We start from the raw sequence: 15,270 nt of genomic DNA, 5'->3' as shown, positions 1-15,270 counted from the left end.
ATTCATTGTCAGATTCTTGGGGAGCACTTGCCAGCTCATTCTTGCCCTGACTCCTGCTACTTTCTAATGTCTGAACTGGCTTGTCTATAAAAGCAACTTACTATTTAAAACAAACTCTCTTCCTGGTGGAATGGATCTTCTAGAATTCTTCTGCCCCTTGCTTTTGTTTCTTATCCTTTCTTCATCTTCCTCAAAATTTGTTGCCTCCATGTTCTTGTTTTATCTCACCTCTCACTTTCCCTGTTGCCTGTCTTATGTTTCATTGTTGTCCTGCATCTCTGCTTGCATGTTCCAGTTCCTACTCTCTTTTCCTCCTTTATTTTGTGTCTCCCCCACATACTGTTACTCCTTCATGCATGTGTCACCCGTTCACTTTCTTCTCTTTCCATAGTCCCCATTTGCTCTGCTCTTCCCATATTTTTATTTGCTCTGCTCTTCCCATATTTTTATTTGCATTCAGTTGCTCCTCTCACTGGTTTGGGAGATTTAGAAAAATGTTGCCCCTGTGTTTTTAGGCCACCACTTTCTTATAAACAGGCCTCGCCTCTGGGGTAAGTGGCTTAAGTTATGGTGCTCAGGGTTTACAGTTAACATTTGCTAACAATTACAGCACAGCAGCATCTGAGATATTACAGTTGTTTTTCTACTAGGTATGGGAACCACCATATATTTGTTTTTGCAAAGTAAGCAAATAAGAATTATCAAGTTTGAGGACTGAATTGGAAGGTAACAGACTGTATTTCAGTGTGATGGTTTGTACAGTGCACATACACAAAGTATTGCAAAATACAATTCAGATACGGAATAGAAATTACTAAACAGATATTCATACTCTTGTGTTAATACTAGTACAACCTGTTACTGGTCTGAATGATGTTTTGGGGAAATAAGTCTTCTGGCTGGACAGCATGAATAATAAAAATCTTGTTTACAAGAGTAGTGGTTTAGTTTGAGGTCTGTATGCAGAAATCAGTGGCAAGCTCCATTGGTGATTTCCCAAGGTGTGGTTTAGCACCAGCGTGAGTAAAACAACCTTTGGGGCTGGGATACAAATATCTGTATGTGTAGGTGTCTATGCACTCGTCATTCTTCCACATGCTGCTATTCAAATACATAATTGAATGGATCCCCCGTCATCCATGACAGGAGGAAAATGGTGTAATGGCCAAACCCGGTGTTTGTAGCAGTGCCAAAGTACAGCAAACAAATCATCTCAATAACTGGAGTAAAGTGTAGAAATATAGATCAGAGGTGAACACAGATTGGAGAGAATGGTGGGTTTAAAAACACTTATTTTTTGGCATTTTACGTGTAACACTTGTGAATATCCTGTCGAGTTAATTTTTAAAAAGTTAAAGCCTTTGCTCTGTATGTGGCATGTTCTTTTTAGAACAGCTTAGTCAACTCCTTTCTCTCCCTCCCCTCACTTCAATACAAATTTGTCACCTTCTCCATTGCAAACTGATGTGCATTCAGGCCAATGCGGGAAGGGAGGGAATACCGTGACCTAAATGTAAAACACAGTGCAGAAAACCCCTGCTGTCCCAAACTTTGAAATGTTTGGCTGTAATTTATGAGGGGAAGGGGGAAATTATGATGGAAGAAGTAGTGAGAAGAACACTTAAGGCTTGTCTGAACAGTGTGTTAGTCCACCCTAGAGGGGTGTACATTCTAGTGTGCACTAGCATGTTATGCACTAACTGGCTCTTGTGGACCCACGAAAAAATCCCTAGTGCATCTTAATGTAGTCCTGTTGAAACTTAGGGTTTTCAAAAAATGTAGACAAAATATTGAACTAATAAAGTTGCTTAAATGTAGTCAAATAGTATGTTCCTCTGTTTTTTAATATTCATCTCTGCAATGGTAGCATCAGGCTGTGCACTTTTTGATTTTAAAATCCCATTTCTAAAAGGGACTTCGATATTTATCAGCTTAAGTCTCACAGAAAGACCATGGAATTTAAGCTCCTGAAATGCCTGCCTAACTTTGTCATAGGCTTCTAAGTCACCTATGTCCTTTTAAAAAATTACAAATTGAAAGGACACTTATCAGATACTAGCTCTGAAAGAAGAAGCCTTTACAAATACAGAAGATCTACGGGAATGTTTCTATAACCCTTTACAATTCCTGTGGAAATAGCATCCGATGAAGTGAGCTGTAGCTCACGAAAGCTTATGCTCAAATAAATTGGTTAGTCTCTAAGGTGCCACAAATACTCCTGTTCTTTTAACTCTTTAAACAAACACTCTACAGTGTTTGTTGCACAGATATTGTAGCACTGTGCTGATAGCCAAGACCATGCAAGGTAAACTGACAATTTTTGAAATGGGTATTATATTCGCGTTTGTGTCATTCAGTCATTTTTTTTAAAAAGTTGTTTAATTTCAAAGGTAAAAATATGCAAATTGTAATGAAATTACAAGGAGATGGAAAGACATTCCAAATAGTTCTGAAAAATTGCTTGAATATCATGGCATACGTTAATGACCAGTCGTTTTTCTCTCCTTTCACAAAATAACTTAAGAGCAGTTCTTCTGTGGCATCCTATGTAATTGCAGCCTTTCAGTGGCTGTACAGTGTCAGCAATAACTGGGAGGTTAGGTCAATCATGGAAATATTTAGATTGCCAGGATATTGCAGTGAATAAGCTCGTTTAAAAATACTAATAACCATCCTAAAATACTAATCATATGCTCCCAAGATTTTAGGAAAGAAATTGCACAGGATACAGGATTGTTTTAGCAGATGTTTGAGACGTTACTGTATTTATGTATGGAGAAATGTTAAGTTGGTGTAACGTTCATCTACCAGAGATCCAGGAGTTGCAGCTTTGTGTGTGAGCTCCGAGGCTGATAAGGCGTTAGAGCAGAGAAGTGCAGTTGAAGAGGATCATACTGAGATTGTACTCTTATCTACTTGTACAGTAATTCTCTAATTCCTAGGGAAAACTGTTGAATTAAAATAAAATTAAAAAGTTTTCACTGTTGCTGAATGAAGGTTGAAGTAAGAGCACAAAACATACTTAATCCCCAGTTCTGTGCCCCTGGTGCCAGGTCTTTGAAATCCTTCTTCCTCTTCAGTTCAAAGAGAAAATGCATGTTTATTTTAGTAGGAAGTATTTGTATTAGTTCTTACTATTTGGCTTCATTTTGTGTATCCTGACCTGTTTTACAAGAAAATTATTTTGCTGTCACTCTAAACAACTGTAGTTCTCTGCCAAGTAACATCTATGTTGATTGACTCAGCCTCCTTCATGTGAAAAACAGTTTGATTCTCTTCAGTACTTGTTTTGTTTCTTCTGCATGCTCTCCTTCCATCCTAACTTGACTTCCTGCCTCTTGATAGAAGCTTGTCTCAAGTAATGACACTATACCTAATGCTATTTTGCAAATCAGTACACAAGGCAATCAGCCACTCCTGTTCATCATGAACTAGACTCACCACTACAGTTAGGGCTTGTCTAACTAGCTATGGTACATAGGGCTTATCAGGGGGTTCAACGTGCGGCAATTGATGCATCGGTGGTCGATCACTCTCCTGTCAACTCCTGTACTCCCACCTGAACGAGAAGCTCAAGGGAAGTTGACAGGAGAGCATCTCCAGTCGACACAGTGTAGTGTGGACCCCGCAGTAAGTAGATCTAAGTATGTCGACTTCAGCTGCTTTATTCACGTAGCTGAAGTTGCATAACCTGGATGGATCTCCCCCCATAGTGTAAACAAGGCCTTAGTTAAATATCTACTTCCCACTCTGATGGTAATGTTATGGCATGTTGATCTGTAGCAGTCTTATTTTAACTACTGAGTATGTATGCTACATGGATTCAAGAATATCTTTAGGAATAATCATTTTAATATTCTCTTCAGAGGTTGGCTTGGGAGACCGTATAAAAGATCTATTAGGTAAAATTCGTTTGCTGCAGATGTATCATAAAAGCGTTCAGTGATCACACAAGTGTTTAATTTTCTGTGGCTTCAACAGCAGATTTTGGCACAACTAGACAAACACTGCATATTAAGTATTGTCATTATTGTCTATGTAAATTTGTCAAACATAATTTTTTTGTCTGAACTGTGAGTGCTCAAGGCTGGATTAACCACTGTGCAAATAGGTCAATCAGTGCCTGTCACCCTAAGGGCATGAGGCCTTGTTTGAAACCATACTGGCTCTGCATCTAGAATGAGCTCTGCTTTTGGCAACCAGGCATCAAACCAATGGATACAATGCCCTGCTGGGCTAGTCTCCATATTGTTTCTATGCTTGGGATCGGACTGCTGCTTGGCTGGCTCTGCAGAATGAAATCTCTGCTTATTCTGTGTTTGCTCGGTCTGGTGCATAGCATAGCAGCGAAGGGAAATGTTCATGCGTGCAGGCAGGCAGTGCAGAGCCAGCTCAGCATTAGTAAGCCTCAACTCATCCTGCCAGTACCTCTTTAGCCTAGTAACTGAGTCCTCTGAAACATGGTTCTCTGTGGGTTAGGAACAGAGAATTGGGGTGCTTCAGAGGCACAGGTTAGGGAGCTAACTCATGGATGGTTTAGGACACAAATTTAGAGGGGTCCTCAGCTGACCAGTGGGCTGGGTAACAGAGGCCCATAGGGGAGCAAGGAGCCAAACATTTTATAGTGCCATGGTTTACAGAGAGCTTTAACACTTCATGCATGGCTAACACTTCTGAAAATCAGGCTTCTTAGTTACCTAGCGTGGAAATAATTGTCATAAGGATTAAGAATATTGGCATCAACTATCACAGGCAGGTGTATTTCAGGGGAAAAATTATTTTACATATAGGATTGTTAGGTTAGGCTGTTTATTTTGGAAATAGAACCTGAGCAAAGTTTTCAAAAGTGCCAAAGTCCTATTCTCAAAAGTGACAGGATCCTAAGTGCCTTTTTACTTTGAATGAGACTTGGATTCCTAAGTGAAAATGGAAAGAATTATCCCATGTAAATCCTGTATTGTGTCCTGTTGGACTTGATAAAGTTTGCTTATGGTCTGAAAGACTGTGTAAGAGCTGTTGGTTGAATTGCTTGGGTTCAAGGAGTCCACTACACATTCAGTCCATTTGGTTTGGTTTACCAAAGTTTGAACTTTGTTCCTTAAATGAATAATAGGTGATGTCTTTAAATGACTATAGTCATAAGAAACAGATAATGAGCCACCCTGTGCAGTTTTGTACTCTTATTCCTAGTGTAAATGATAGGGTTGTACATGTGTCAGAGGGATATGAGTTTGGCCCAGTCTCAATAACTGTGCAGCTAAGTGAAAACTGGGTTGTTGGTGTTACTTTAAGATATACCTAAGGTAGTACCTAGATAATGAAATTAAAACAGTATTGTTGGAGTACTGTAGTTTTTAATTATAGTTGTTAGTAGAGCTGTGTTTTTTAAAAAAAAAAACCCAGAATTGTAATTTTTCATTATTTTCATACAAGTGTTTTGTCAAATTAATTTTTCATTGGATATTAGTGAACCTCTTTTGTCTGAGAGCAACACTGTAGGCAAGTGTCTTAGAATATATGCTTAAATAAAAACAATAATTTTGCATAAGGTGTTGCAGCATTACTAGCATGTGAGAGGTCTTGAAATTAAGCAAAATTTGCTGCTTAATGTCATCAGTTTCCAACAGCATTATATTCAGAGTCGTATTCAGGGTTTTAGAGAAAATCACGGGTAATGTTCATACAGTATATCAAAGCAACTCTTCAAAGATAATTGGAGTAAGATTTTAATTCTTTTATGGAGGGAACTCAAATAGGAATTATTTTTCCCTTTGAAAATAGTAACAAAATAAAATTAAAAAAACGCACCAGATTTCATGGACATATGAAGGTCAGACAGAAGAATTTGAGAAGTCATGATCTGGGTAAACAAGATACTTGCAAGTTGTTTTATGTATCACACTAAGTGTCACATATGCTAACAAGAAAAAATACTCACAGGAGTATTCACACCAGAAGTGAGTTCTCAGCTTCTTTGAACAGTATTTTGGTCATTTGTATAGTAGATGTCTGGTAGCTGCAAATGTTAGTGGATAATTTGTGAAGAGAGGCTCATGTTTGACAGCTTAGCTCATCCAATAAGGGAACAGAATACCACATCATCTAAGGCTATGGCTACACTACAGCTTAAGTTGACATAAATTATGTCACTCAGGGCTATGAGTTAGTCCCCACTTCCCCCTGAGCGACATAACTTATGCAGACTTAAGCACCGGTGTGGACAGCAATATGTCAGGCCAACATAGCTACCGCCACTCATGGGGGCTGGAGTAATTAAGCTGACGGGAGAGCTCTCTTTCATAGGCTTAGAGCAGGTACACTAGAAAGCTTACAGTGGCGCAGCTTCATCTGTGCAGCTGTGCCACTGTAAGCCCTCTAGTATAGCCATAGCCTAAGTAACCAATAATACTACGCAATAGTAAATACTCAGTGATTTGTTGTTTACAGGTTAAAGTGTGTTTGTGAAAATTAATTACAAAAAGACTTGTAGACATGCTTGCTGAAAAAGTACAAAGATGAAAAGGTGGAAGTTTATAGGATAAATTACTTGTAATGAATAATTCAGCCAGTTGGCATTGCAAGTTATATACTCTGTCTGGATTTAGTATGGTTCCATATTTGACTAAGTGGACAGCATAATTACCATAGCTAAATAGTTAGCATAATTAGAGCAGATTAATATTTTCCATAGGACACTACCTTAGATTGTGTTCTGGACTGAGGCTAGGAAAAGTAGAGAATTCAGTTTATTTTTGATGTACCCCTTTGACTGCTATTGTTGATTTTCATGACCACTGCTCAGTGCCATCTACCTTTTATGTATGTGTGTCACTCAGCAGTGTAAATTTAGCTGTTGAGATACATCTCCCTTCCTTCCTTCCTTCTCTCAGGGAGTGTTACCATAGCATTTTCCTCCCAGAGCTGCAGACGGGACTGACTCTGAATTCTGTGCTGGTAGCTCTGATACGATGTAGTAGGAGAATGGGAAAGAGGGTAACATAGCAGCATGGATAAAACTCCACTTGTTTTTCCAGCAAGAGAACACCATCTCTCTGACATGGGGTCATCAATTTTTTTCTAACATTGAGAACTGAATTTTGTATAAACAGAAGCAAATCTTGTGGCTTTTTCATCTGTTTGCTTCTCCCAAGGAGATCCATACGAGGTAGTGTCTGCCTGACACCAGCCTTCATTTATTTTCTCTTGTAGCTGTGGACATGGCTCGAGGAGTTACAAAAAGAGCTGCTTGATGATGTCTATGCAGAGTCTGTGGAGGCTGTACAAGACTTGATCAAACGCTTTGGCCAGCAGCAACAGACCACTTTACAGGTTACAGTCAATGTCATCAAGGAAGGGGAGGATCTTATACAGCAACTAAGGTAATGTATTTTTTTTTTTTTTTTTTTTTAAGAAAAATTGGTGTTAAAATTTTTTTAACATTTTGTTTTAAAGCATTGGGGATATTTCTCCTTAAGCCTCTTCCTCCATATACTTCCCCCATATAATGGATCATTACCCTCTTGATTTTTTTTGTGAGGGGAAGGGTGAGAATAAAAAGCTACCCTGTATGAAAATAAATATGAGCAGTACGATTAGATGTGTTTCATTCTATGCAGATCTTATCTCACCCTTTGTTTACAGGAAGTTGGGCTCATAAACATTACCTTCACGTAAAGGAGAGTTAGCCTCCATAAATTATCTCTATGTGACATGAGTCTGCGTGATATCAGTCAGAAGCATCTGTGTGGCATGCAGTGCTTAAGGATTACTGAACTCTGAGCAGCAGCCCTTTCTAAAGAGACCGCTTGTTTTAAACTGACACTTGAAGTTCTTTTGAATGTTAGCACGTGACATGATTGTTTTTTTTTTCCTGTAAAGGCAAAGTGAATGTGTGGTCTTGTCCATTACTGGTAGCTTAAATAAATCCTTGGGCACTTTCTGAATTCTGCAGAAGTGGGTGTTACCTCATTTGTGGTGGTGGTTACTTAGGCTATTTTTTTTTTCTTTTTTCTTTTTTGGCGTTATACTCAAGTAAAATTGAATTGTGTAATTCAGCATACAATGAAGTATGTAGTCATCATATCTCATTCCCTGTTCAAAATGAAAAGTTTAACATTTAAATTTTACTCTTGACACAAATAAAATGTAGATTGAATACATGTATTAAACAAGAATGTGCCTATATGTTGAACACTGAGGCAGAAAAAGAAAGTAATCTAGTATCCTGATGCTTTATTAAATTACTACAGCATCATTGTAATAATTTATCAAAGGACCTTGTGTGCTGAAACAAGGCCAGCTTCCTCCTAGTGTTGTTCATACTAATGGTTTTAGTTAAAGAGCTTTGTCATGCACATTTAACAGTTGACTGTATGTAATCCAATTCCTGTTGCTTTCTTTCATAATACCCCTTTTCCTTCCTTTCCACTTTCAATAGGGATTCTGCCATTTCTAGTAACAAGACCCCTCACAACAGTTCCATCAATCACATAGAGACAGTTCTGCAGCAGCTGGATGAGGCCCAGTCTCAGATGGAGGAGCTTTTTCAGGAACGCAAGATCAAGCTTGAACTCTTCCTGCAGCTACGCATATTTGAGAGAGATGCAATAGATGTGAGTCTCTGTTTTGTGAATAACTTTCATTAAATTTGCTTTATCCATATGGGAAGATTTATACAGATTTATACAGACACATGAATTTATACAGACACATGAAAATAATGATTTCACTGGTTTAGTTCTTACCTGAATGGTCTGACGGATTTGCTTTCCTCTAAACTATGGGAGTGGCATGGCCTGAGTGTAGAACTGGAAGCCGAGGACGCCTTCATTCTAATCTGAACTCTGATAAACACACTCTGTGGCTGCTGGCAAATTACTTAATCTTGCTGCTACAGTTAATCCGTGTGTAAAATGGGGCATTAAGCTATCAAGTTGACTCTTTCACAGGGGTGTTGAGGATGAAATCTTTGTAAAGAGTTTTGAGTATGAAAAAACACTACATCAGTGCTATTCAGTAGTAGTTATAACCATCCTTTCTTCCTCTTCTGCACACCAGACTCTCAGTTGCAGATATATTAAACCTCAAGGGTACTTCTGAATGGCTGTGTTTTTGCTGCTCTTGGAAAGCCTAAAACAAACAAAAAGCTCCCCCCCCCCCTTTTCCATAGCATTTAAAATAACAAAACCCACCCATTCAGTTGTACTGCAAAACCTGCGCAAACTTGCAAGCAGCTTGTGGACTGGCCAACACTTGGAAGAAAATACTTGCTATTGGTATGAATGCTTTTTGGCTATTCATACTTTAAGTAACTTTACATATAAAATTAATCCCAGAAGACTCTAGATTCCCCATATGTTAGTAAGATGGCCTTTCAAAGATGCTGCTGGGTTAATCATGTATCCTGTAAAAAAACAAAACAACCCAAGCCCTAAATTGCTGTTTGATACTATAAATGCACACAAAAATTCTCAGAAACTTAATGCAGAATTAAGGCTGATCAGTGGTGCCTGAATGTGGAGAGTGGCTAAATTTAAACCTGTGAAAACAAAGAATTGAAGAGTTAAGGTTCATAGAATATCAGGGTTGGAAGGGACCTCAGGAGGTCATCTAATCCAACCGCCTGCTCAAAGCAGGACCAATCCCCAATTTTGTTTTTGCCCCGATCCCTAAATGGCCCCCTCAAGGATTGAACTCACAACTCTGGGTTTAGCAGGCCAGTGCTCAAACCACTGAGCTATCCCTCCTCCGACCTCCACAATGCAACCTTAACTCTGCCCCATGGAGCTGGCAATAGCCACGAGACATGGCTAGAAAGGTGGTGCAAAGGTTAACAAACTACTGAGCTGTGGTGGTTTCTCAGCCTCTTTGTCTTCAAATCAAGAACCTTATTGGAAGATGCTTTAGTCAGACCAAAACTGTTAGGCCCAATGCAGGAGTAACTGGGTGAAATTCTCTGCTCTGTTTTATACTTCGTTGTTAAATATCTGTGTATCTGCTATCAGGAGATATGAGGGAGAACTAAGAACATGCCATTGTTCGCATTGTGCTCCACACACCTGAATTCCAGTGTTTATCTGCCTGCATTCTAGCTACATTCATTGTGCTAGGTGTTTCTGTTCTGAATGGTGGAGCGATTTGTTGGGGCAGCTCTGCAGAACTGCGATGAGTAGAGAGGTGCTTGTGTACCTTGAGGAATCAAATATGCCTCATTTCAGCACTGAATTTGGTAGCATGTTATTAGAGGTGCACAAAGGTGTCGGTCTGACATAGGGACTGTCAGCAGTCTGGTGACATACCTCACTGGTCTCAAGGGCTTACTGAGGGTCATGTGAAGGCAATGTCTCAGAAGGAATCTTCAGGGAAAGATTGAAGGGTGGTTTCTCTGGAGTAGGCTCAGTGTTTGCGTATAGGCCAGGTACAGGTAGCTTCAGTTTGCTACATCTGACTTAAACCTGAGTTTTGCCTTAGGTAAGGAAAGGTGTTACCCTTCGTCTTAGAGTGCTCATGTGCACTGTTCCCAGAGTGTTGTGTAGTATCTATGAAGGCAGAGTGCTGGGGTATCCTCCGAGAGGAAACAGTCACAGTTGTGTTGCAGGAGTGGTGTGGACCTTAACTTTGTATTTCTTGGTTTTCACCAGGTTTAGCCACTCTCCACCTTCCGGAAGGGTACAAGGCACACCGGGCAGCCTTAACTTTCTGTTAATGACGTTTTCAGCATTTAATTACCTTTGTTTAAAAAAAATTTCACAGCACCTCTGTGACAGGGCATGCCTCACCACTGCGGCGCCTCCTGTTGGCTGTCTGGGGAATTAGTGCTGTGCCCTCTTCTGGTGGTGTCTCACCTGCTGTCACCTCTATTCCTGGACCCACGTCACTCCCAGGACTGCGGCGTCCTCTTCAGAGACACTGCCCTCCAGCTGTGCCACACATTCTGTCCCCCACTTCCGGGGGAACCTGCAGTCTACTGTCCAGCCACTTTCTTTAGTGGCAACTGCAGTCCACGGTCAAGCCCCTTCCTTCAGTGGCTCCAGCACCCTCCTTGCCCTTGTGTCAGGGCCCCAGTCTGCAGATCCCTGCAGCCTGCCAGGAGCTGCCTTTAGCTCCCTGGGTTTCTGTCTGGAGAACTGCTCTGCCCAGAGTACTTGCTGCCTTCCGCCTACAAGGCAGCCACTCCTCCTCCCTTCTCACGCTTCACAGAGTAACTCCCACAGCTCTGTTCTGCTGCCTTTCTTATATGGGCCAGCCCGGCTCTGATTGGTTGCTCCTATAAACTCTTCGGTAATTGGCTGCCTCCCTAGGGCTGCTTTTAACCTCTTTTCTGCCAGTCTGGGGCAATAGCCCAGCTTCCCTGTCCACTGCTTCTGGCTCCTTAGCAATGATTACCCTGGCTACAGAAGGCACTGGCTGCATGTTGATCCCTTCACTGCCCCCTCCATCATTTCTATATCCCCTTTCTCCGCCTGACCAGCACAGCCTGGTTCTCCCTTCTCCCCACAGAGAAACTGGCATCAGCAAGGGACCTGCAGGTTGAGGAGAGGCTGCAAGGACTAGCAGGGAGTTAGTGGGGACATTTTTAAAGAGGGGTGGAGACAGAGATGGGGCATAACGAGAGGAAGTATGGTCTAGTAGTTCAGATACTAATCTGGCACTTGGAAGATTTGGTCCCTGCTCTACCTTGGAGTTCCTCTGTGACCTTGGGCAAGTCACTTAGTCTCCCTGTGTCTGTTCCCCATCTATTTAAAAAACAAATAGCACTGACCTGCTTTACAGGGGAGTTGTGAGGGGAAATACAATAAAGATCGTGAGGTGTTCAGATACTACAGCGGTAGGGAGCCATATCAGTTCCTGTGATTAGATGGATGCGTTGGCTGAAGCCCTGCAGCATCCCCTCTTCACAGCTCTGACCCCTTCCTTTCCACCCGGCATTGTTCCAACACTCCCTCCTCATGGCTCTCACCCACATGTTCCTTCCCCTGTGCTCAGACTTGCCTTCCACTGCTCCAGGTACTCCAGCATTTCCTCCATCATGCCCACTGCTCCTCCCTTCCCCGCCCCAACGTACCTGTTGTTTCGAGCCCCACACTCTCACACCAGCTCCACCCTCATCCTTGCTACTCCATGACCCCTGCAAAGTTGAAGTGGATGTGGGAAGGTGATGGGGCTGTGAGCTGTCTGTACCTGCTGGAGGCAGGAAGGGGCAGGAGAGTGGAGAAGCAGAGTGTCTCTCCCCCCGCCCCCCTTCCCCCCCCCCATCTAGGCCAAGTGTAGGGGATAGGACTCTGCACATCCATTTACAGCACAGGAGACATGTAGAAGTGGCCCATTAATGTCAGTGACACGTTCTCAGCAGAACGAGGGCACCCTACAGAGATGAATACTGTCTGAATCAATAGCTCTGCATTGTGTGAACTGCAACATTCATCTAAGTACCTGTTCTTCCCTATTATCTGGCTCCCCCCTCCCCCTTCCAGGATTGCTGCTCTTGTGGGCCGTGTTCCAGCTCAGCTCCTCAGTTTCCATGCTTTGTGCCTGCTCCAAGTATGTCTCTTCTCAGTTCCCCATCAAGAGGGTCAGGGACCTCCAAGTGTTAGCTCACAAAAGCAGCAGAGATGGGGGCTCTGACCTTCTCAGAGGGTCATGGCCTCCCAGATTCCAGCTCGTGCTGCAGGGCAGGGAGTGAAGCTCATAAGTGTCCAGAGGGGCAGAGCCCCCCGGGTGCTCGTTCCCATATGGGGGATCAGGGAGAGGGGCTCAGAACCTTCCAGAGGGACAGGGCTCCCTGGATCCCATCTCGCACATGACCAAGGAGACTGGCTCAGAGTCCCCAAATCCTGGCTCACTCTCGGCACCCCAGCTGTTTCTCTGAGAGATGGGGCTGTGAATGGGCTCAGCCAGGGATGGAGGAGCAGCGCAGAGGAGGAAAGGGAAGGTTGTGGGGCAAACAGTGTTTGAATGCTCACTTACACTAAGAAAAGTAGCTGTCTAGAGTGTTCTCACTTCTCAGTAGCTGTGCCAAAGCGCCGCTCTACAGGGGAAGCTTGGCAATGGGGCAGAGAACACACTCCCTCCACTACCCAACAGCCCCTTGCTGCTGCAAACTCCCCACATCTTCCTCTTTCTGCCCCACAAAAGTTTATAAGAGTATGAAAATGTTAGGAGCAGCTCATGTAAGGGGCAGGGGCTGTACATAAGGAAACCAAACTGATCAGTCACTTGCTCTCCTTTGATCATACTCACTTCTGTTGTTTAGGAAACAGGTGAAGACCCCGATTGTCTAGGGTCTTTCATCTTCACTTACTTCCTTGACAGCAATTCTTAAGTAAAATCAGACTTTTTGCATTTAGATTTTAGGGCATGTTAAAGCAGAAATGTTGGTATCAGGGCAGAACTCCCCAAAAGAGCCTTTGCTGGATGCAGGCAGACAACAAGAAACATGCACAACACACATTCTCTAGGAGCTGCCAAGGGTGGGGCTTGCACTCACAGTGCATGGGTGTTGCACAGGTTCAGTAAACATAACTTGTCACCTTGAGCCACCCAGTTGCTGTGACAACAGATGGCCTGGAAGCCCTTTTGCTGTTAACAAAGTCCTGGTCTTGCTGCACATGCACGCTTGAAGCTTTGTGCCAAGTTAGCACAAGCTGATTGGAAGTTCCTGACTCTTAAAGTTAATAGCTACTTCAATATTGCTTCCCCAGCAGGGTAGTGGGTGCTGTGCACTAACTAAGATGAGTGCTGATTGACTGAGATCTAGTTGGGAAGGATAAGAGCCATAGGTTAAGCCTTAGGTGTCTGCAAAATCATGTTAAAGCACTTAGGGCACGTCCTCACTGGCAACGTTAAAGCGCTGCTGCGGCCGTGCTTCGATGTGGCTTTTGTGGTCACGGCACCAGCGCTGGGAGAGAGCTCTCCCAGCCCTCTAAAACCCCCACCCCCACCAGGGGAATAGCTCCCAGCGCTGGTGCACTGTCCACACTGGCACTTTACAGCGCTGAAACTCGCAGCACTCAGGGGGGTGTTCTTTCATACCCCCGAGCAAGAAAGTTGCAGCGCTGTAAAGTGCCAGAGTGTAGACAAGCTCTTAGATGACTTTGTAAAATGCTGCGTTCAGGGGAGGCTGTATCTTGGAAGTCTTTGCTCAAATGATCCCATATTTGGACCACTGATATTGCCCAGCATCCACCATGAGGCACAACAAATTTCAAGCCAGTCAGAGGTAGCACGAGGATTTTACAGCGCTTAGAGTAGTCCGCTTTTAAACAGAAAGTAATGCTCAAACTTGACTGTGCCTACGTTGGCGCTAAGCTCTGTTAACCATTTGTGGTGTTTACTGTTTTACTTAGCTTTGATAGTGAAAATAAACTGCTTGATTTCTCAAGCAATAGCACAATTCTGCAATATTTAAATCCATGGATACTGTTATAGAATCATAGAAAAGTAGGACTGGAAGAGACCTCAAGATGTTATCAAGACCGGTCCCCTGCACTTAGACCATTCCTGACAGGTGTTTTTCCAATGGGGATTCCACAGTCTCCCTTGGAAGTTTATTCCATATCTTAACTATCCTTATAGTTAGAAAGTTTCTCCTAATATCTAACTTAATCTCCCTTGCTGCAGATTAAGCCCAATACTTCTCATCCTACCTTCAGTGGACACGGAGAACAATTGATTACTATCCTCTTTTTATAACAGCCCTTAACATGTTTGATGATTACACACACACACACACGCGCGCGCGTGTCTTCTTTTCTCGAGACTAAACATGTCCTGTTTTTTTAACCTTTTCACATATGCCAGGTTTTGTAAACCTTTTATCATTGGCTCACTCTCGTCTGAACCGTCTCCAGTTTGCTCACGTCTTTACTAAACTGTGACATCCAGAATCGGACTCAGTATTCCAGCTGAGGAGAACAGACAATTTACATCCCTTGTCTTATACAACACTCCAGTTAATACACTCTAAAATAATAGCCTTTTTTCCAACTGCATCATACTGTTCACTTATATTCATTTTGTGATCCACTATAACCCCCAGATCCTTGTCAACAGTACTACCACCTACCCACGTATTCCCTAGTTTGTATTTGTGCATTTGATTTTTCCTTTCTAAGTTAAGTACTTTGCACTTATCTTCACTGAATTTCATCTTGTTGAATTCAGACCAATTCTACCAATTTTTCAAGGTCCTTTTGAATTCTAATCCTGACCTCTGAAGTGTTAACAACCCCTCACATCATCGTGTCATGTGCAAATATGACAAGTATACCA

The 15,270-nt window shown here is 42.4% G+C and overlaps 1 protein-coding gene across 3 annotated transcripts in view; it reads left to right on the top strand.

Moving 5' to 3' along the window:
- TRIO (trio Rho guanine nucleotide exchange factor) overlaps positions 1-15,270 on the top strand; it is a 401,689-nt gene that overhangs the window by 210,092 nt on the left and 176,327 nt on the right. For all 3 annotated transcript variants that reach the window (XM_084621487.1, XM_084621488.1, XM_084621489.1), the window contains exons 12-13: positions 7,210-7,379; positions 8,438-8,612. In XM_084621487.1, coding sequence (XP_084477613.1) covers positions 7,210-7,379; positions 8,438-8,612 — 345 coding nt within the window. The remainder of the gene's footprint in view (positions 1-7,209; positions 7,380-8,437; positions 8,613-15,270) is intronic.

Source organism: Lepidochelys olivacea, assembly GCF_965140295.1.
Source record: "Lepidochelys olivacea isolate rLepOli2 genome assembly, chromosome: 2".
Taxonomy (NCBI): Eukaryota; Metazoa; Chordata; order Testudines; family Cheloniidae; genus Lepidochelys; species Lepidochelys olivacea.
This window is presented reverse-complemented; position numbering and strand designations above follow the sequence as displayed.